At 48.0% G+C, this 23,505-nt stretch overlaps 1 protein-coding gene across 8 annotated transcripts in view; it reads right to left on the bottom strand.

Moving 5' to 3' along the window:
- The window catches only part of LOC121572793 (WD repeat containing planar cell polarity effector), a 146,621-nt gene that overhangs the window by 35,275 nt on the left and 87,841 nt on the right, over nucleotides 1-23,505 (bottom strand). For 7 of the 8 annotated variants that reach the window (XR_006657922.1, XR_006001918.2, XR_006001919.2 and 4 more), the window contains exons 10-14: nucleotides 18,144-18,576; nucleotides 16,984-17,178; nucleotides 6,848-7,036; nucleotides 6,327-6,450; nucleotides 662-725 (exon numbers count right to left, since the gene is read on the bottom strand). Coding sequence is in view for 4 of the 8 variants with exons in the window: in XM_041884827.2 (XP_041740761.2) it covers nucleotides 662-725; nucleotides 6,327-6,450; nucleotides 6,848-7,036; nucleotides 16,984-17,178; nucleotides 18,144-18,576 (1,005 nt within the window). In the remaining 4 variants the exon portion in view is untranslated. The remainder of the gene's footprint in view (nucleotides 1-661; nucleotides 726-6,326; nucleotides 6,451-6,847; nucleotides 7,037-16,983; nucleotides 17,179-18,143; nucleotides 18,577-23,505) is intronic. The other variant, XR_006657923.1, reaches the window with a different exon arrangement.

Raw genomic sequence — 23,505 nt, 5'->3', positions numbered from 1 at the left:
CTCTCCTCCTCCCCTCCTCTCTCCTCCTCCCCCTACTCTCTCCTTCTCCCCTCTCCTTCTCCCATCCTCTCTCCTCCTCCCTTTACTCCCCCTACTCTCTTCTTCTCCCCCTCCTCTCTCTCCCTCTGTTCTTTCAAGGTCCATGGCCTCGGTTCCACCTTTTCAATTCGGCTTCTCAGCGGCTCTACTTAGTGGGGAGTGAATTGGAACTATTGCTATCAGTGTGATTGAGGGAGTAGGGGGGAGGGGGGGAGGAGGTGAGAGGGGGGAAAGGAGGTGCAAGGCGTGAACATGAAATGGCTAGGGGGGCGTTGGTGAAGCCTGGAGGGGGAAGCAAAAGGGGCCCCCCAAAAAGAAGGGGGTCAGACATACAAGACCGTTTCACCGGAGAGAAAGAAAGAGCGAGCTAGCAAGAAGAAGAGAGGTGAGAGGGGGAGAGGGTAGGGAAGAAAAGGCTGTGTTCAGGACACGAGGGCCCTCCACCTGCTACTCACCATGAGAGAAAGAAAGAGAGAGAGAGTGAGAGAAGAGGAGAGAAGACAAAAGGAGAGAGGAGTAGAGGAGAGAGGAGAGGAAATGAGAAGAGAGGAGTGGAGAGAGAAAAGAAGAGGAACAAAATAGTGAGAAAGAGAGGAGAGGAAGGAAAGGTAGAATGCCTCACCATAAACAGGTCTCTAGCTCCAATGTCAACCGCCAGCAGGAAAGCCTTCTCAAAGCGCTGGTGTCTACAGACATAACATGATTATAAACTGTATTATAAAACATTATAAAGGCTCATACAAGCGCATAACACATTATAAAGCATTATACCTGCAGGCTTTGAGTTAAGTGTTAGAGATTTTCTGTACGGACAGTTAAAAAGACTATGAAGACACATGACTATATATACACCAACAACATTAACCCAGTAATTGTGTTTCACCGGATCAGTTATAGAGGTATTACATGAGTTACTATATGTAAAACCTGCCATCACTACAGTGGTCCACAGTGTTCTTGCTGTAAAACCTGCCATCACTACAGTGGTCCACAGTGTTCTTGCTGTAAAACCTGCCATCACTACAGTGGTCCACAGTGTTCTTGATGTAAAACCTGCCATCACTACAGTGGTCCACAGTGTTCTTGCTGTAAAACCTGCCATCACTACAGTGGTCCACAGTGTTCTTGCTGTAAAACCTGCCATCACTACAGTGGTCCACAGTGTTCTTGCTGTAAAACCTGCCATCACTACAGTGGTCCACAGTGTTCTTGCTGTAAAACCTGCCATCACTACAGTGGTCCACAGTGTTCTTGCTGTAAAACCTGCCATCACTACAGTGGTCCACAGTGTTCTTGCTGTAAAACCTTCCATCACTACAGTGGTCCACAGTGTTCTTGCTGTAAAACCTGCCATCACTACAGTGGTCCACAGTGTTCTTGATGTAAAACCTGCCATCACTACAGTGGTCCACAGTGTTCTTGCTGTAAAAGCTGCCATCACTACAGTGGTCCACAGTGTTCTTGATGTAAAACCTGCCATCACTACAGTGGTCCACAGTGTTCTTGATGTAAAACCTGCCATCACTACAGTGGTCCACAGTGTTCTTGATGTAAAACCTGCCATCACTACAGTGGTCCACAGTGTTCTTGATGTGAAACCTGCCATCACTACAGTGGTCCACAGTGTTCTTGATGTGAAACCTGCCATCACTACAGTGGTCCACAGTGTTCTTGCTGTAAAACCTGCCATCACTACAGTGGTCCACAGTGTTCTTGCTGTAAAAGCTGCCACCACTACAGTGGTCCACAGTGTTCTTGATGTAAAACCTGCCATCACTACAGTGGTCCACAGTGTTCTTGATGTGAAACCTGCCATCACTACAGTGGTCCACCGTGTTCTTGCTGTAAAACCTGCCATCACTACAGTGGTCCACAGTGTTCTTGCTGTAAAACCTGCCATCACTACAGTGGTCCACAGTGTTCTTGTTGTAAAACCTGCCATCACTACAGTGGTCCACAGTGTTCTTGATGTAAAACCTGCCATCACTACAGTGGTCCACAGTCTTCTTGCTGTAAAACCTGCCATCACTACAGTGGTCCACAGTGTTCTTGATGTAAAACCTGCCATCACTACAGTGGTCCACAGTGTTCTTGCTGTAAAACCTGCCATCACTACAGTGGTCCACAGTGTTCTTGCTGTAAAACCAGCCATCACTACAGTGGTCCACAGTGTTCTTGATGTAAAACCTGCCATCACTACAGTGGTCCACAGTGTTCTTGCTGTAAAACCTGCCATCACTACAGTGGTCCACAGTGTTCTTGATGTAAAACCTGCCATCACTACAGTGGAACACAGTGTTCTTGCTGTAAAACCTGCCATCACTACAGTGGTCCACAGTGTTCTTGCTTAGCTAGTTCACTTCACCTCTGCCTTCTTCCATTTTCTCTCTCTGGCAAGCAGAGCCTTCTCTGGCATCCCTCCTTTTCTCTCTCGCTTATCACCCACCTGCATTCATCCCTTCTTCAACATCAAATGAAAACGCCTCTCTTTGGTTGAGTTTGTTTGTTTCATGTTGGCTCTGGCCTGGAGAAGTTAGGGAATATTGTACTGAGTAGATACTCAGCCTCCCAACTCTAATTATAATGGGGAGAGACCCTCTTTTCAATTATATGTGTGTGTGTGTGTGTGTGTGTGTGTTTGAGAGCAAGAGAACACATCATCATCATCACCAAACGAATTACTTTCTTTCTGAATTGATGGACTCAGTGCTGTTAGCTACTTACTTTATTTACTAATGAACAAAAAAGAAAAACGCACTGATCTTTTCTTACTAACACTGACTTTGCTGAAAACTACTTTATTAAGGAGAAATGTACTTACAGTGCATTGGGAAAGTATTCAGACCCCTTGACTCTTTCCACATTTTGTTACGTTACAGCCTTATTCTAAAATTGATTAAATAAAACAATTTCCTCATCAATCTACACACATACCCCATAATGACAAAGCAAAAACAGGTTTTTAGAAATTGTAGCAAATGTATATACAGTGAGGGAAAAAAGTATTTGATCCCCTGCTGATTTTGTACGTTTGCCCACTGACAAAGACATGATCAATCTATAATTTTAATGGTAGGTTTATTTGAACAGTGAGAGACAGAATAACAACAAAATAATCCAGAAAAACGCATGTCAAACATGTTATAAATTGATTTGCATTTTTAATGAGGGAAATAAGTATTTGACCCCTCTGCAAAACATGACTTAGTACTTGGTGGCAAAACCCTTGTTGGCAATCACAGAGGTCAGCCGTTTCTTGTAGTTGGCCACCAGGTTTGCACACATTTCAGGAGGGATTTTGTCCCACTCCTCTTTGCAGATCTTCTCCAAGTCATTAAGGTTTCGTGGCTGACGTTTGGCAACTCGAACCTTCAGCTCCCTCCACAGATTTTCTATGGGATTAAGGTCTGGAGACTGGCTAGGCCACTCCAGGACCTTAGTGCTTCTTCTTGAGCCACTCCTTTGTTGCCTTGGCCGTGTGTTTTGGGTCATTGTCATGCTGGAATACCCATCCACGACCCATTTTCAATGCCCTGGCTGAGGGAAGGAGGTTCTCACTCAAGATTTGACGGTACATGGCCCAGTCCATCATCCCTTTGATGCGGTGAAGTTGTCCTGTCCCCTTAGCAGAAAAACACCCCCAAAGCATAATGTTTCCACCTCCATGTTTGACAGTGGGGATGGTGTTCTTGGGGTCATAGGCAGCATTCCTCCTCCTCCAAACACGGCGAGTTGAGTTGATGCCAAAGAGCTCCATTTTGGTCTCATCTGACCACAACACTTTTACCCAGTTCTCCTCTGAATCATTCACATGTTCATTGGCAAACTTCAGACGGGCCTGTATATGTGCTTTCTTGAGCAGGGGGACCTTGCGGGCGCTGCAGGATTTCAGTCCTTCACTGCGTAGTGTGTTACCAATTGTTTTCTTGGTGACTATGGTCCCAGCTGCCTTGAGATCATTGACAAGATCCTCCCGTGTAGTTCTGGGCTGATTCCTCACCGTTCTCATGATCATTGCAACTCCACGAGGTGAGATCTTGCATGGAGCCCCAGGCCGAGGGAGATTGACAGTTCTTTTGTGTTTCTTCCATTTTCGAATAATCGCACCAACTGTTGTCACCTTCTCACCAAGCTGCTTGGCGATGGTCTTGTAGCCCATTCCAGCCTTGTGTAGGTGTACAATCTTGTCCCTGACATCCTTGGAGAGCTCTTTGGTCTTGGCCATGGTGGAGAGTTTGGATTGATTGCTTCTGTGGACAGGTGTCTTTTATACAGGTAACAAACTGAGATTAGGAGCACTCCCTTTAAGAGTGTGCTCCTAATCTCAGCTCGTTACCTGTATAAAAGACACCTGGGAGCCAGAAATCTTTCTGATTGAGAGGGGGTCAAATTCTTATTTCCCTCATTAAAATGCAAATACCTTTATAACATTTTTGACATGCGTTTTTCTGGATTTTTTTGTTGTTATTCTGTCTCTCACTGTTCAAACCTACCATTAAAATTATAGACTGATCATTTCTCTGTCAGTGGGCAAACGTACAAAATCAGCAGGGGATCAAATACTTTTTCCCTCACTGTATATATATATATATATAAAAAAAAAGAAATACCTTATTTACATAAGTATTCAGACCCTTTGCTATGAGACTCGAAATTGAGCTCAGGTGCATCCTGTTTCCATTGATCATCCTTGAGATGTTTCTACAACTTGATTGGAGTCCACCTGTGGTAAATTCAATTGATTGGACATGATTTGGAAAGGCACACACCTGTCTATATAAGGTCCCACAGTTGACAGTGCATGTCAGAGCAAAAACCAAGCCATGAGGTCGAAGGAATTGTCCGTAGAGCTCCCAGACAGGATTGTGTCGAGGCACAGATCTGGGGAAGGATACCAAAAAAATTTCTGCAGCATTGAAGGTCCCCAAGAACGCAGTGGCCTTCATCATTCTTAAATGGAAGAAGTTTGGAACCACCAAGACTCTTCCTAGAGCTGGCCGCCCGGTCAAACTGAGCAATCGGGGGAGAAGGGTCTTGGTCAGGGAGGTGACCAAGATCCAGATGGTCACTCTGACAGAGCTCCAGAGTTCCTCTGTGGAGATGGGAGAACCTTCCAGAAAGACAACCATCTCTGCAGCACTCCACCAATCAGGCCTTTATGGTAGATTGGCCAGACGGAAGCCACTCCTCAGTAAAAGGCACATGACTGCCCGCTTGGAGTTTGCCAAAAGGCACCTAAAGACTCTCAGACCATGAAAAACAAGATTCTCTGGTCTGATGAAACCAAGATTGAACTCTTTGGCCTGAATGCCAAGCATCACGTCTGGAGGAAACCTGGCACCATCCCTACGGTGAAGCATGGTGGTGGCAGCATCATGCTGTGGGGATGTTTTTCAGTGGCAGGGACTGGGAGACTAGTCAGGATTGAGGGAAAGATGAACGGAGCAAAGTACAGAGAGATTCTTGATGAAAACCTGCTCCAGAGCGCTCAGGACCTCAGACTGGGACGAAGGTTCACCTTCCAACAGGACAACGACCCTAAGCACACAGCCAAGACAACGAAAGAGTGGCTTCGGGATAAGTCTCTGAATGTCTTTGAGTGGTCCAGCCAGAGCCTGGACTTGAACCCGATCGAACATCTATGGAGAGACCTGAAAATAGCTGTGCAGCGACGCTCCCTATCCAACCTGACAGCTCTTGAGAGGATCTGCAGAGAAGAATGGGAGAAACTCTCCAAATACAGGTGTGCCAAGCTTGTAGCGTCATACCCAAGAAGACTCGAGGCTGTAATCGCCTGCCAATGGTGCTTCAACACAAAATAAAGGGTCTGAATACTTACGTAAATGTGATATTTCAGTTTGTTATTTTTAATACATTTGCTAAAATTTCAAAAAATCTGTTTTTGCTTTGTCATTATGGGGTATGTTGTGTAGATTGATGAGAAAAAACTACCAATTGAATCCATTTTAGAAGAAGGCTGTAACGTAACAAAATGTGGAAAAAGTCAAGGGGTCAGAATACTTTCCAAATGCACTGTACTATGGACTGTGATATGTGGTTGTCTCACCTAGCTACAGTATCTTAAACCGAATTAACTGTAAATTACTCTGGATAAGATCGTCTGCTAAATGACTAAAATGTCAATCTAAGATGATGACAGAAAATTATGATTGAATTTAAATGAAAGGTGAAGGTTTTTTTTCCAGTTTGGCAGACCTTGGTGTGTATGGTTAAGTGTATAGGAGGTGTGGTTACCCGAGTGGGTGGGTTATAGTGGGCTGGGTTACCTGAGTAGGTGGTGGAAGAAGCGTCGGGCGTACTTGCTGATTGGCCCTCTGTATTCTAGAACCACCGAGTCAGAGAGGGGGAGGGGCGGAGCGTAGAACACACCCAGAGCTGCCTCCAACTGGGCTGCAGACAGGAAATAAACATTAAACTGATTGGTTTACTGATTGATTGGTTGATTGGTTGATTGATTGATTGACTGACCGATTGGTTGGTTGATTAATATACTGATTAATGCATTGATTTAATAATTTGATGGTTAACTATACTTGGTTGATTGACTGATTCATTAGTCAACTGATTTATTGATTGATTAATTGATTTACAGTTTGCTGGACTAACTACTTGATTGACTAAGGCTACATTTACACAGGCAGCCCAATTCTGATAATTGTTCACTAATTGGTCTTTTGACCAATTAGATAATCTCTTTTGCCAATAATTACGCAGACGACCAGAATTGAGCTGACTGTATAAATGCTGCCTAAGTGACAGATTGATTAATGAATTGCCCCGGTCTAACCCTCTCTGGTCTGGTTCAGCTCTAGCCTCAGCAGGTAGTCTGTGACAGAGGTCAGTGCCCGGTAACACTCAGTTCCCATGGTGCTCCACTCCATGACTCCCAGAATTCCTAGAGCCTGGTCCACCTGGCCACAGCGTAATCTCTGCTGCAACAGCTCTCCCGGACCCAGCTGACCCCCTGACAGAGCACCTGAAGAGGGAAGAGAGGGAGAGATGGGTTAGGATGAGGGAGAGATGGGTTAGGGTGAGGGAGGGATGGGTGAGGGTGAGGGAGAGATGGGTGAGGGTGAGGGATGGGTTAGGGTGAGGGAGAGATGGGTTAGGGTGAGGGAGAGATGGGTGAGGGTGAGGGAGAGATGGGTTAGGGTGAGGGAGAGATGGGTGAGGGTGAGGGAGAGATGGGTTAGGGTGAGGGAGAGATGGGTGAGGGTGAGGGAGAGATGGGTGAGGGTGAGGGAGAGATGGGTGAGGGTGAGGGAGAGATGGGTGAGGGAGAGATGGGTGAGGGTGAGGGAGAGATGGGTGAGGGTGAGGGAGAGATGGGTGAGGGTGAGGGAGAGATGGGTGAGGGTGAGGGAGAGATGGGTGAGGGAGAAGGAAAGGGACACTACTTGGACATGCTACAGTACACACTTTCTTTCCAAAACATTTGATTTTAACGACTAGCTCTAAACCAGTGGTCACCAACCTTTTCTGGGTCAAGATCACTTTTGCAGTCCAAACACAAGCTGAGATCTACCGCTCAGATTATTATTTTTTTACGACTAATACATTATCACAGCATTTTGGCTATATGCCTGGCCTGCCAATATTGTCATTCTCAGATCATATTATATTTCAAAACTTGAGCTTTGATAACAAAATAGATCAGTTGGTGTAGCACTTGCAAGGCACAGCTGAGCACAAATTGAAATATTTTTTTATTTTTATTTTACTGGACTGATGGTACCTGCATCTGGTGTTCATGGTGCTTTCAAGACAACCGGGAACTAGGAAAAAAACGAGGTCAACTCATGATGTCAGTGATCTTCAGGTCGGAAAGTCGGAGTTGGATGACAGTTCAAAACAAATTTTCCCAGTCGGATATCATTTTTTTCCTAGTTCCCAATTGTCTTGAACGTACTGAAGCCTGAGATTTGCAAGTTCCCAGTTCTGAGTTCCCAGTTGTTTTGAACGCAGCATTAGTCTCAGCGGAGGGAGGGAGAGAGCAGCAGAGGGTCCGTCTCTCACGGTCCCTGCTCTCTCCTTCCTTTCCTCAGGTGAGACTGACCAGAGAGAGGGGACACCGTCTTCCACCTGATGGCGAAACGCGAGTCGCACCGCATCTGCCTCATGCACAAATTCATGTTGTTCCTATGACCAGAGACAGTTAAATATTCCTCTATATTAAAATAGACACAACGAGCTGCTAATAATAATAAAAACGCAGGGCTATCGATACACTCGGCTACTCATTCATTGCAGCACCAGTGGAAGAACGGAGAAGCGCGTTTTATGTTTTGTAATAGTGTTGAATAAAAACAGTGTTGACAGTACTGAATAAAAACTTAGACATGAACTCACTCAGAAAAACAGCAGCTCTTTGCTGTATTCTGACAGTCTCTCACTGGTCAAGGTTTTAAAAGTTGTGAAATCTCATGTAGGCTAGTAGCTTATCAAACCTTGCTGAGGCCGGGGTCTTGGAAGCTGTAGGCACAGTGATTTGAGCTATCCGATTGGCCAGCGCAGTAGGCGTACTGAATTAGCCACAGATCTCCCAGTCCGCCAGGTAGGTGAAGTTAGTCTTTTCAGACAAATGAAATGGTTCAAAATGGGAACACTTTGCCTGACCGGTGCGCAGGGCTTCTGAATCACCTGCACCTACTGCCAACAGCGCAACACACACACAAAAAGGAGCGCAAGCCTTTATCGCTGGCTTTTCTACAGCAATGTCTTGAATATCGACCGGTTGGTGACCACTGCTCTAAACCTAATCTTTTAAGATTTAAGTAGCGAGCACAAGACGTTTAAAATACGTATTTTCCAAGTATTTTTAAACAAAAATATGTATTTTAAACATCTTTTGGCTGTAGGTTAATTGTCCTTGCTGCATAGCACCCAGGTAAGCACTATGAATATCAAGGAGTTACTTAGCTACAGTGGATTCAGAAAGTATTCATACCCCTTGACCTATTCCACATTTTGTTGTGTTACATCCTGAATTTAAAATGGATGAAATTGAGTGCCACTGATCTACACACAATACCCCATAATGTCAAAGTGAAATTCTGTTTTTAGAAATTTGTACAAATTAATTAAAAATGAAAAGCTGAAATGTCTTGAGTCAATAAGTATTCAACCCCTTCTTATGACAAGCCTAAATAATACGTTCAGGAGTAGAAATGTGCTACTCCTAATGAGTTGCATGGACTCACTCTGTGTGCAATAATAGTGTTTAACGTGACTTTTGAATGATTACCCCATCTCCATACCCCACACATACAATTATCTGTAAGGTCCCTCAGTCGAGTAGTGAATTTCAAGCACAGATTCAACCACAAAGACCAGGGAGGTATTTCCAATGCTTCGGAATAGAGCTAAGCACAGGCAAAATCTTAGAGGAAAACCTGGTTCAGTCTGCTTTCCGACAGACACTGGGAAACAAATTCTACTTTCAGCAGGACAATAATCTAAAACACAAGGCCAAATATACACTGGAGTTGCTTACCATGATGACATTGAATGTTCCTGAGTGGCCTAGTTACAGTTTTGACTTAAATCAGCTTGAAAATCTATGGCAAGACTTGAAAATGGCTGTCTAGCAATGATCAACAACCAACTTGACAGAGCTTGAAGAGTTTAAAAAAGAATAATGGGCAAATATTGTACAATTTGTGCAAAGCTCTTAGAGACTTACCCAGAAAGACTCACAGCTGTAAACGCTGCCAAAGCTGATTCTAACATGTATTGACTTAGGGGTTGAATACTTATCTAATCAAGATAGTGTTTATTTTTCATTAATCTTTAAAAAATAATATAATTTTTCTTCCACTTTGACATTAGAGTATAGACCGTAAAAAATTTTGACAAATAAATCAAAATGTGTAACAATGAAATGTGGAAAAGGTCAAGGGGTGTGAATACTTTCTGAAGGCACAGTGAGCTATAAGCAGTAAGGAGTTACTTCTAGGAACAGGTAAGTAAGTGGCAGCCATCTTTGTGAACCATGTCTGCAGCAGAAGTCAAGGCTGATATTGACTTGTCAATCTATTAGCTGGAGAGTCAGTTGAATCACTGCCGTCTGTGTAGTGTGTGTGTGTGTGTGTGAGAGAGATTTCTGATACTTGTGTGAGTGTGTCGAGAGAGCTCTGTGTATAAGATTGTGTGTGTGTGTGTGTGTGAAGCTGTGATGCCCTCTAGGTTGCATGACAGGCAGGAGTGTACCGTATGATCCCAATTACCTATAATTATCACCTGCAGCAGTCAACACCTGCCCTTCCCGTACACAAAACGAGACGCCCCGCACACTCACACCTCCACTGCCCGTTTACTCTCACACCTCCACTGCCCGTTTACTCACACCTCCACTGCCCGTTTACTCACACACCTCCACTGCCCGTTTACTCACACCTCCACTGCCCGTTTACTCACACCTCCACTGCCCGTTTACTCACACACCTCCACTGCCCGTTTCCTCACACCTCCACTGTCCGTTTACTCTCACACCTCCACTGCCCGTTTACTCTCACACCTCCACTGCCCGTTTACTCACACCTCCACTGCCCCTTTACTCACACCTCCACTGCCCCTTTACTCACACCTCCACTGCCCGTTTACTCACACCTCCACTGCCCGTTTACTCACACACCTCCACTGCCCGTTTACTCACACCTCCACTGCCCGTTTACTCACACCTCCACTGCCCGTTTACTCACACACCTCCACTGCCCGTTTACTCTCACACCTCCACTGCCCGTTTACTCACACCTCCACTGCCCGTTTACTCACACACCTCCACTGCCCGTATACTCACACCTCCACTGTCCGTTTACTCACACCTCCACTGCCCGTTTACTCACACCTCCACTGCCCCTTTACTCACACCTCCACTGCCCGTTTACTCACACCTCCACTGCCCGTTTACTCACACCTCCACTGCCCGTTTACTCACACCTCCACTGCCCGTTTACTCACACCTCCACTGTCCGTTTACTCACACCTCCACTGCCCGTTTACTCTCACACCTCCACTGCCCGTTTCCTCACACCTCCACTGTCCGTTTACTCTCACACCTCCACTGCCCGTTTCCTCACACCTCCACTGTCCGTTTACTCTCACACCTCCACTGTCCGTTTACTCACACCTCCACTGTCCGTTTACTCACACACCTCCACTGCCCGTTTCCTCACACCTCCACTGTCCGTTTACTCTCACACCTCCACTGCCCGTTTACTCTCACACCTCCACTGCCCGTTTACTCTCACACCTCCACTGCCCGTTTACTCTCACACCTCCACTGCCCGTTTACTCTCACACCTCCACTGCCCGTTTACTCACACCTCCACTGCCCGTTTACTCACACCTCCACTGCCCCTTTACTCACACCTCCACTGCCCCTTTACTCACACCTCCACTGCCCGTTTACTCACACCTCCACTGCCCGTTTACTCACACACCTCCACTGCCCGTTTCCTCACACCTCCACTGCCCGTTTACTCTCACACCTCCACTGCCCGTTTACTCACACCTCCACTGCCCGTTTACTCACACACCTCCACTGCCCGTATACTCACACCTCCACTGTCCGTTTACTCACACCTCCACTGCCCGTTTACTCTCACACCTCCACTGCCCGTTTACTCACACACCTCCACTGCCCATACACACACAACACCAGACACCTCTCCTGCCGGTAAGAGCACAAAACCTTCTCATTTCATTATTCATCAGTCAGATAATCCTCCTGCATTCAATCTCCCAGGGAAGAAAGGCATTATCAATCACCTGCAGTCATTACTCACTCACTCACTCACTCACTCACTCACTCACTCACTCACTCACTCACTCACTCACTCACTCACTCACGCGGCCTGTAGACTTTGTTAAGACTATACCCCCCTCAGCCTTAAGAGGTACCCAACAGTCTCAGCCTCCAGGTTGTTTAACAGGTGGTGCAGTGTGTGAGCATACTGTGTGTGTGCGCCTGCCTACATGTGTGTCTGACTCCATCTGGCCCTTGGTGACCCCCCTATGTGTGTGGTCTGTCACTCTGTCTTACTGTCTGTGTGTGTTGGTATGTGTGTAAACACCGTGCTTCTGCATTGCTTGCTGTTTGGGGTTTTAGGCTGGGTTTCTGTGTAGCACTTTGTGACATCTGCTGATGTAAAAAGGGCTTTATAAATACAGTTGGTTGATTGATTGATTAAGTGTGTATGTAGGTGTGTCTGTGTGTGTGTGTGTGAGGTGGGGTGGGGGCGCACGTAGCCAGACGATTAGGAAGCAGGGGGCAAAGTGACGACCACCTTATTGTCTAATCAATTTAATGAAGGGGGGAAGCGGGGAGGGATTGTTAGTCCCAATTAAAATTACAAGCTGGCAATTAGCAAACCCCTAAAATCCCCTAAAGACTCTGCTAATGTGGCTAATAGATCAGCTGAGATCTGTGTGAGCATGTATGTGTGTGTGTCTATATGAGGGGGGTCTGAGTTCCGTGTGTCAGCATCTGCGCCTTGCTAAGTCTCACCACACATGCACAAACTATCCTGCTAGTGACACAAACACCAAACAGTCTAGCTATTCTAACCCCTAGCCTGCTAGTGAAACACCAAACAGTCTGGCTATTCTAACCCCTAGCCTGCTAGTGAAACACCAAACAGTCTAGCTATTCTAACCCCTAGCCTGCTAGTGACACAAACACCAAACAGTCTTGCTATTCTAACCCCTAGTCTGCTAGTGAAACACCAAACAGTCTAGCTATTCTAACCCCTAGTCTGCTAGTGAAACACCAAACAGTCTAGCTATTCTAACCCCTAGCCTGCTAGTAACACACCAAACAGTCTAGCTATTCTAACCCCTAGCCTGCTAGTGAAACACCAAACAGTCTAGCTATTCTAACCCCTAGCCTGCTAGTGAAACACCAAACAGTCTAGCTATTCTAACCCCTAGCCTGCTAGTGAAACACCAAACAGTCTAGCTATTCTAACCCCTAGTCTGCTAGTGAAACACCATTCTAGCTATTCTAACCCCTAGCCTGCTAGTGAAACACCAAACAGTCTAGCTATTCTAACCCCTAGCCTGCTAGTGAAACACCAAACAGTCTAGCTATTCTAACCCCTAGCCTGCTAGTGAAACACCAAACAGTCTAGCTATTCTAACCCTTAGCCTGCTAGTAACACACCAAACAGTCTAGCTATTCTAACCCCTAGTCTGCTAGTGAAACACCAAACAGTCTAGCTATTCTAACCCCTAGCCTGCTAGTGAAACACCAAACAGTCTAGCTATTCTAACCCCTAGCCTGCTAGTAACACACCAAACAGTCTAGCTATTCTAACCCCTAGCCTGCTAGTGAAACACCAAACAGTCTAGCTATTCTAACCCCTAGCCTGCTAGTGACACACCAAACAGTCTAGCTATTCTAACCCCTAGTGTGCTAGTGACACACCAAACACCCTAGCTAGCCTAACCCCTAGTGTGCTAGTGACACACCAAACACCCTAGCTAGCCTAACCCCTAGTGTGCTAGTGACACAAACAGGTTGGGCGCCTATCATCCAATTCCAATGATTTAAATGTGTGTGTTCAGTTATACTGCATTGTAACTGCAGTTACACTGCAAAACCACTGCAGTAAAAAAATACCTTATTTTGGATGCAGTATTTGCAGCATCCTGCATTGTACTGCAGTTACACTGCAAAACCACTGCAGTAAAAAAATAACTTATTTTGGATGCAGTATTTGCAGCATCCTGCAATGTACTGCAGTTATACTGCACTCTGACTGCAATCTTTTTTCGTAAGGGATCAATCCAATCCTCCTGTAAATACACTGACATTATGTTATGTGTCACTCTTTTCAGTACAAAGGAAAGGAACCTTTTATCAACAGCAAAGAGGCACTAAACACAGCACCAAAAACAACACCAGCAGCAACATCCTTGATGATGCTGTTGAGACGTGGAGTTTGAGTCAACACTATGCACAGCAACATCCTCGACGGTGCGGTTCGGACGTGGAGTTTGAGTCAACACTATGTACAGCAACATCCTCGACGGTGCGGTTCGGACGTGGAGTTTGAGTCAACACTATGTACAGCAACATCCTCGACGGTGCGGTTCGGACGTGGAGTTTGAGTCAACACTATGCACAGCAACATCCTCGACGGTGCGGTTCGGACGTGGAGTTTGAGTCAACACTATGTACAGCAACATCCTCGACGATGCGGTTCGGACGTGGAGTTTGAGTCAACACTATGTACAGCAACATCCTCGACGATGCGGTTCGGACGTGGAGTTTGAGTCAACACTATGTACAGCAACATCCTCGACGATGCGGTTCGGACGTGGAGTTTGAGTCAACACTATGTAAACACGTTTCTCCTCTCTTACTCTTCTCTTTATTTCTCTTTTAGAGGCCGTGTGATGCACGGCACGCACCAAGCTGCCCTTCCGTAGCCTCTCCCCGAGCAGCCCCAGCCCCGGCAAACGTGTGCCCAGATGAGATAACTCTGGCAGGCAGAGGGAAGCAAGAGGGAGGGCCTCCTCCTCTGGAAGAGAAGAAAATGAAAAAACCTGGATGCAGGCCAAGTCTTTCTTGTCTTTCTTTCTCACCGCTTCCAACTCACTCACTCACTACCCCCCTCCCTCCTCTCCCTCCTCTCCCCCCCTCCCTCCCTCCTCCTCTCACTACCCCCATCCCTCCCTCCCTCCTCCTCTCACTACCCCCATCCCTCCCTCCCTCCTCCTCTCACTACCCCCATCCCTCCCTCCCTCCTCCTCTCTCTCCCCCCATCCCTCCCCCTCCCTCCCCCATGTAGCAGACCTAATGAATTGAGTCAATAAAGAAAAGGAGGAACGCTAAACAAGCAGGAAGACAAACAGAGAGAGAGAGAGAAGAACGAGTGTGAGTGAACACACACACACACACACGTCGGCGAGAATTATCATCGCAGAAAGACGAACAGTTACTTTCTTCATCAAAACCTTGGCAGACGATCAGAGGAGGCTATTGTCTGAACCCGCACGCAAGCACGCACACACACACACACACACACCTCTCTACACACACACACACACACACACACACACCTCTCTACACACCTCTCTACACGCACACACACACCTCTCTACACACACACACACCTCTCTACACGCACACACACACACCTCTCCACACGCACGCACACGCACACACACACACACCTCTCTACACACACACACACACACCTCTCTACACGCACACACACACCTCTCTACACACACACACACCTCTCTACACGCACACACACACACACCTCTCCACACGCGCACACACACACACACACACACACACACACACCTCTCCACACGCACACACACACACACACACACCTCTCTACACACACACACACACACCTCTCTACACGCACACACACACACACCTCTCCACACGCACACACACACACCTCTCTACACACACACACACACACACCTCTCCACACGCACACACACACACCTCTCTACACACACACACACACACCTCTCTACACACACACACACACACACACACACCTCTCCACACACACACACACCTCTCCACACACACACACACACACACATACACACACACACACCTCTCTACACGCACACACACACACACACCTCTCCACACGCACACACACACACACCCTCTCTCCACTCCCTTCTCCAATCTTGCTCTCAATTTTCAGTTGAGCCGCATCGTCTTCTTGTGTCAGTGTCACATTTTCCTCCAAACATACACACTTCCCTACACACACACTCACACATACAACCCCCCTACACACACACACAGTTCCATACACCCTGCCAACCCACCCCCACACATCATTTTCTTATGACAGTGTCACATCGCATCTCCTTCCAAAGTCACAACAATTAAGAGACGTGCTCCTCTCCTCCTCGGCAGGAACGTTTTGATTGGCAAACTTTATCTAAGGGCCCCAGGGGACAAAGCCACTGTAAACGATTTATCGGAAAAATGCATCCCAGAATGCACTTGAGGGGGCCCATGGCCCAGGGGCGATTATTGAATAACCTCTACGAGCTATGACTCCTTCGGGTTGCCCTCGCCAACCAACTGACCCACAAATGAACTTCCCTAAACGCTAACAGTACGGATGCAGGGGTTGATGTAGCCAACACTGTGTGTGTGTTTGTGTGTGTGTGTGTGTGTGTCTGTGCGTGTGTGTATGAGAGAGAGACTGTATGGATGTATCAGGGCAGGGGTTGATGTGGCCAATGCTCCTCCTAAAGAGATAGTAGGTATGCAGGGTTTTGTTCCAGCACTACACAAATTAACCTCCCTCAGCAGTATGGAAGTGGTGCTGGAGAATGGTCCAGTGGTAGTGCTCACAACTCAGGACCACATTTAGGTTACCTTACCACCTGGCGACGTTTGAGTCCCGTCTAGACCTCTCCTGTCTCTGTCCTTACATTCAATGCAATATAAAACAGGAAAGGGGATGGGACTTCTGATCTCCTTTAATACCACTAAGCAGGATGGATGTTAGGGCAGAGGTGGCCAGCCAACCAACCCTCCTTCCTGGAGAGGTAAAGATACAGGGAGTGCAGGGTTTTGTTTCAGCCCCACACTGTTACACCTCTTTCTGGAGAGGTAGAGATACAGGGAGTGCAGGGTTTTGTTTCAGCCCCACAATGTTACACCTAATTCTATTAATCAGCTGCTCCTCAGGACCTTGATTGGCTGAGGATGTGTTTGTGTAGGGCTGGAGCAAAAGCCTGCATACAGATATGGGGTAGCTCTCCAGGAGGAGGATTTGCCACCCTTGTGTTAAGAGTGTGTTTGTGTGTGTGTGTGTGCGCATGAGAGAGAGAGCGAGACAAAGAGAGACAGACAGAGCGAGACAGAGGTCATACTTGGAAAATGTGTGTGTTGTTTCACATGGTACTGTACTCTCCACTCACCCAGTCTGAATCTCAGTGCGGCCAGTGGTCCTCCGTGGAAAGCCAGCATCAGTGTATCCACTCCCTCTACCCCTCCATCCAGCCCCGTCCCCCCAGCCCACTGCAGCCCCTCCAGCCCCCCAGGACAGCGCAGATGCTGGGTCAGCCTCAGAGTGGTGGTGGCTGGGGCTGGGTCCTCTCCCACCAGGGTCAACCCTAGAGGAGCAAAATCATTTTAAATAATGAATCAATCAAATTAAACATTTATTTAAAGTGTTATTTCACACACAAAATGTCTCAACAACAAAGAATTACAGAAAACGTAAAGCCCTATTTGAAAATAGACAGTATTTTATTATGTATAAATAAAGGTATATTGTAACATAATGAAGCTGCAACATTGTGTCTGACTATTACAGAAAGGCCATTCAGGTGTGTCTCAGATGCACCACGCCCACTGAGGAAGGTGCCCACTGAGGAAGGTGCCCCCTGAGGAAGGTGCCCACTGAGGAAGGTGCCCACTGAGGAAGGTGCCCACTGAGGAAGGTGCCCACTGAGGAAGGTGCCCACTGAGGAAGGTGCCCACTGAGGAAGGTGCCCACTGAGGAAGGTGCCCACTGAGGAAGGTGCCCACTGAGGAAGGTGCCCACTGAGGAAGGTGCCCACTGAGGAAGGTGCCCACTGAGGAAGGTGCCCACTGAGGAAGGTGCCCACTGAGGAAGGTGCCAGCTGAGATGTTTGACACTATGTGGTCTACTAAGACATGGTAAAACAAAGCTTCAATTGCAACTTATATTCAAGTGAATGTTGTGGTCTAGAGGTCAGTGCATTCGCCTGCAGCACACATGTAATAATAATAATAATAATATGCCATTTAGCAGACGCTTTTATCCAAAGCGACTTACAGTCATGCGTGCATACATTTTTTTTTTTTGTGTATGGGTGGTCCCGGGGATCGAACCCACTACCTTAGCGTTACAAGCGCCGTGCTCTACCAGCTGAGCTACAGAGGACCACATGTATGCCGGTGTCGGAATTGGTTCGAATCCGGCCCACTGCCTTTGTGACACACTCTCTACCTATCTTTCCCACTGTCTCTCCTCTATTCAATAAAACATACAAAATGCTAATAAAAGGGGGAAAAGTGAGTGCTGGCCTTTAAAAATAAAAGTTGTTTCTACCTAGGGGAGCCAAGGCCACATCCAGGGTCATCAGCTCCCCTTGGCCTCCCCCCACCACCACCACCCCCCCTGCAGGGTGCCAGGCCATCAGGACGGGTGGTATGGGGCAGGGGGCGAGCAGCGACACCCCTCTCCTCTCATCGTAGAGGACCAGAGAGGAGTCGCTGAGGCCCAGTAGCAGGGTGGTCGAGGAGGGGTGGCGGGAGCAGGAGACGGGGCGCGAGGAGAGGGGGATACGGGTTGCCGAGAGACGATGGAGGCGGCCACGGGCACACTCGTACACGCAGGCGTCTGCCCAGGACGTCCCGGTGGTGGTGGTGTGGGATCCTTGTTGGGGTCCTTCAGGCAGCTCCACGGACAGAAGCTGGTAGGGCTGCATGAGACTGAAGCGGAGGTCCAACGGGTCACCCTCGGTACGCATGGAGCTGAGCACCTGGGGGGGAGAGGGAGGGGAGGGAGGGGAGAGTGAGATAGAGAGAGAGAGGAAGAGGGACAGTGTGTGAGAGAAAGAAGGGTTAGACTGAGCAGGAGAAAAACAGAGTGGTAGACAGAGGACAGGGGATGAAGAGAGAAGAGAGAGACTACAATAACAGCATAGCTTTACTACACCCTCTAGAGATGGAGTGTCAATCAAGCAAGTCAATGATAAGTTCTCCATTCAACTCAAGGTCACAAATGTTTTCCTGCCGCATTTCCTACAAGTTTACTTGGCATACACACTAAACAACAAACAATACCACTGCCTAGGTGTGTAAATTGCCCTAAGGGGACAAATAAAGTTGTATTGAATTGAATCCCACAAACGACAGAAAGTCGGTAACCTTTTGACACAGAACACCACAACACAAACAATAGGGCTGTGGGTACAGAACACCACAACACAAACAATAGGGCTGTGGGTACAGAACACCACAACACAAACAATAGGGCTGTGGGTACAGAACACTGCCACACAAACAATAGGGCTGTGGGTACAGAACACCACAACACAAACAATAGGGCTGTGGGTACAGAACACCACAACACAAACAATAGGGCTGTGGGTACAGAACACTGCCACACAAACAATAGGGCTGTGGGTACAGAACACCACAACACAAACAATAGGGCTGTGGGTACAGAACACCACAACACAAACAATAGGGCTGTGGGTACAGAACACTGCCACACAAACAATAAGGCTGTGGATACAGAACACCACAACACAAACAATAGGGCTGTGGGTACAGAACACCACAACACAAACAATAGGCTGTGGGTACAGAACACTGCAACACAAACAATAGGCTGTGGGTACAGAACACCACAACACAAACAATAGGGCTGTGGGTACAGAACACTGCCACACAAACAATAGGGCTGTGGGTACAGAACACCACAACACAAACAATAGGGCTGTGGGTACAGAACACTGCAACACAAACAATAGGCTGTGGGTACAGAACACCACAACACAAACAATAGGGCTGTGGGTACAGAACACCACAACACAAACAATAGGGCTGTGGGTACAGAACACCACAACACAAACAATAGGGCTGTGGGTACAGAACACTGCCACCCAAACAATAGGGCTGTGGGTACAGAACACCACAACACAAACAATAGGGCTGTGGGTACAGAACACTGCCACACAAACAATAGGCTGTGGGTACAGAACACTGCCACACAAACAATAGGGCTGTGGGTACAGAACACTGCCACACAAACAATAGGGCTGTGGGTGTCGTGTAGCTACAGGGACAGGCTGACTGTAATTCATTTAGATGGATAGACAGAAGAGGTCTGTCCTCCCTCCCTCCCTCCTTCCCTGCCTGTCTCCCTCACTATCTGTCTCCCTCCCTCCCTCCCTGTCTCTCTCCCTCCCTCCCTGCCTGTCAGTCTCCCTCCCTGCCTGTCTCCCTCCCTGTCAGTCTCCCTCCCTGCCTGTCTCCCTCCCTGTCAGTCTCCCTCCCTGCCAGTCTCCCTCCCTCCCTATCTGCCTCCCTGCCTGTCTCCCTCCCTATCTCCCTCCCTGCCTATCTCCTTCCCTATCTGCCTCCCTATCTGCCTCCCTGCCTGTCTCCCTCCCTATCTCCCTCCCTGCCTGTCTCCCTCCCTGCCAGTCTCCCTCCCTCCCTATCTGCCTCCCTGCCTGTCTCCCTCCCTGCCTGCCTCTGTCTGTCTCTCCCTCCCTATCTGCCTCCCTCCCTATCTGCCTCCCTCCCTATCTGCCTCCCTGCCTGCCTGGAGCAAAATAAAGCAAAGCCAGGAGTTTGGCAGGCTCCTCCAAAAAGGGACTTAGGCAGGTTTTGCCCACCATGGGCTGCATCCCAAATGGCACCCTATTCCCTATTATAGTGCACTACTTTAGACCAGAGCCCTTTGGGCCCCCCTATGGGCCCTGGACAAAAGTAGTGCACTAAATAGGGTATAAGGTGCCATTTGGGAATACAGCAGGAAGGAAACAGATGACTGTTTTAGGCTCCCTTTTTTTCTACCCATAATCCCCTCGAGCCAGCTCCTGCTTGCACCCCGGGGGGTGGGCGGGGGAGGAGAGACGGGGAGAGGGGCGGTGAGGGGGAGGATTTTAGGGAGGGGGTGAGGTGCTGACAGCACAGAAAGTGAAAGAGTGTGTGTGTGTGTGCTTAAGACTGTGTGTGTGTGAGAGGCGGAGGTTAAGGGGGAGGGTGGTGGGTTGGCATTTTGCCAGCCTCATGGTGAGCCACACCTGCTCCAGCCACGGACCCCCGTTCTCTGGGTACTGCCCCCACTGCAGGGCTGGGTCTCACACTTCACACACACACACACACACACACACACACACACACACACACACACACACACACACACACACACACACACACACACACACAGGCTTCAGCTTCACGCGACCTTACACTCACACGTACACTCTCTCACACACCTAGGCTACACTTATCACCACACCTCTTAGTTCTTACCCTGACTATCACCGCCCTTCAAATCCCCGATGCCACCGCAATAGGACTAGCTGGTAGCCACACCTCCCCTCCACACACACTCCTCAATAGGACTAGCTGGTAGCCACACCTCCCCTCCACACACACTCCTCAATAGGACTAGCTGGTAGCCACACCTCCCCTCCACACACACTCCTCAATAAGACTAGCTGGTAGCCACACCTCCCCTCCACACACACTCCTCAATAGGACTAGCTGGTAGCCACACCTCCCCTCCACACACACTCCTCAATAGGACTAGCTGGTAGCCACACCTCCCCTCCACACACACTGCTGGCCCCATAAACCACATCTCACCACCTCACCCCTGCCCCTTCTCAGACAGCCACACACACTGTGTCAACATGGAGTGCTGGCACCACCAGGTACAAGGACATAGGACGTAGGAATAGGGATAGGGATAGGAGTAGGAGTAGGGATAGGAGTAGGGATAGGAGTAGTGATAAGAGTAGGGATAGGAGTAGGGATAGGAGTAGTGATGGGAGTAGTGATGGGAGTAGGAGTAGGGATAGGAGTAGGTGTAGGGATAGGAGTAGGTGTAGGGATAGGAGTAGGAATAGGAGTAGGAGTAGGGATAGGAGTAGGGATAGGAGTAGTGATAGGAGTAGGAATAGGAGTAGTGATGGGAGTAGTGATGGGAGTAGGAGTAGGGATAGGAGTAGGAATAGGAGTAGTGATAGGAGTAGGAGTAGGGATAGGCGTAGGGATAGAAGTAGGAATAGGAGTAGGGATAGGAGTAGTAATAGGAGAAGGAGTAGGGATAGGCGTAGGAGTAGGGATAGAAGTAGGAATATGAGTAGTAATAGGAGTAGGGATAGGCATAGGAGAAGGGATAGAGATAGGAGTAGGAGTAGGGATAGGAGTAGGGATAGGAGTAGGAGTAGGGGTAGGGATAGGAGTAGGAATAGGAGTAGGGATAGGAGTAGGTATAGGAGTAGGTATAGGCGTATGAGTAGGGATAGGAGTAGGGATAGGAGTATTGATGGGAGTAGTGATAGGAGTAGGAGTAGGATTAGGAGTAGTGATAGGAGTAGGAGTAGGGATAGGAGTAGGGGTAGGCGTAGGAGTAGGGATAGGAGTAGTGATGGGAGTAGGAGTAGGGATAGGAGTAGGGATAGGACTAGGACTAGGGATAGGAGTAGAATTAGGGATAGGAGTAGGGATAGGACTAGGGGTGTGAGTAGGGGTAGGGATAGGAGTAGGGATAGGACTAGGGATAGGAGTAGGGATAGGAGTAGGGATAGGAGTAGGGGTAGGGATAGGAGTAGTGATAGGAGTAGGGATAGGAGTAGGGATAGGTGTAGGAGTAAGGATAGGAGTAGGGATAGGAGTAGTGATGGGAGCAGGAGTAGGGATAGGACTAGGGAGAGGAGTAGAAGTAGGGATAGGAGTAGGGATAGGACTAGGGGTATGATTAGAAGTAGGGATAGGAGTAGGGGTAGGGATATGAGTAGGGGTAGGAGTAGGGATAGAAGTAGGAGTAGGGATAGCATATGGGTAGGAGTAAGGAGTAGGGATAGGAATAGGAGTAGGGATAGGAGTAGGGATATGATTAGAAGTAGGGATAGGAGTAGGGATAGGACTACGGGTATGAGTAGGGGTAGGGATAGGAGTAGGAATAGGGATAGGAGTAGGAATATGAGTAGTAATAGGAGTAGGGATAGGAGTAAGGATAGGGATAGGAGTAGGGATAGGAGTTGTGATGGAGTAGTGATAGGAGTAGGAATAGGAGTAGTGATAGGAGTAGGAGTAGGGATAGGAGTAGGGATAGGCGTAGGAGTAGGGATAGGAGTAGGGATGGGAGTAGTGATAGGAGTAGGAGTAGGGAAAAGACTAGGGATAGGAGTAGAAGTAGGGATAGGAGTAGGGATAGGACTAGGGGTATGAGTAGGGGTAGGGATAGGAGTAGGGATAGGACTAGGGGTATGAGTAGGGGTAGAGATAGGAGTAGGGATAGGACTAGGGATAGGAGTAGGGGTAGGGATAGGAGTAGTGATAGGAGTAGGGATAGGAGTAGGGATAGGCGTAGGAGTAGGGATAGGAGTAGGGATAGGAGTAGTGATGTGAGCAGGAGTAGGGATAGGACTAGGGATAGAAGTAGAAGTAGGGATAGGAGTAGGGATAGGACTAGGGGTATGATTAGAAGTAGGGATAGGAGTAGGGATAGGACTAGGGGTATGAGTAGGGGTAGAGATAGGAGTAGGGATAGGAGTAGGGATAGGAGTAGTGATGTGAGCAGGAGTAGGGATAGGACTAGGGATAGGAGTAGAAGTAGGGATAGGAGTAGGGATAGGACTAGGGGTATGATTAGAAGTAGGGATAGGACTAGGGGTATGAGTAGGGGTGGAGATAGGAGTAGGGATAGGAGTAGGGGTAGGGAT

The sequence above is a fragment of the Coregonus clupeaformis genome, chromosome 37 (assembly GCF_020615455.1).
Source record: "Coregonus clupeaformis isolate EN_2021a chromosome 37, ASM2061545v1, whole genome shotgun sequence".
NCBI lineage: Eukaryota > Metazoa > Chordata > Actinopteri > Salmoniformes > Salmonidae > Coregonus > Coregonus clupeaformis.
Note: the sequence above shows the minus strand (reverse complement) of the source record. Positions and strands in the feature narration are given on the sequence as shown.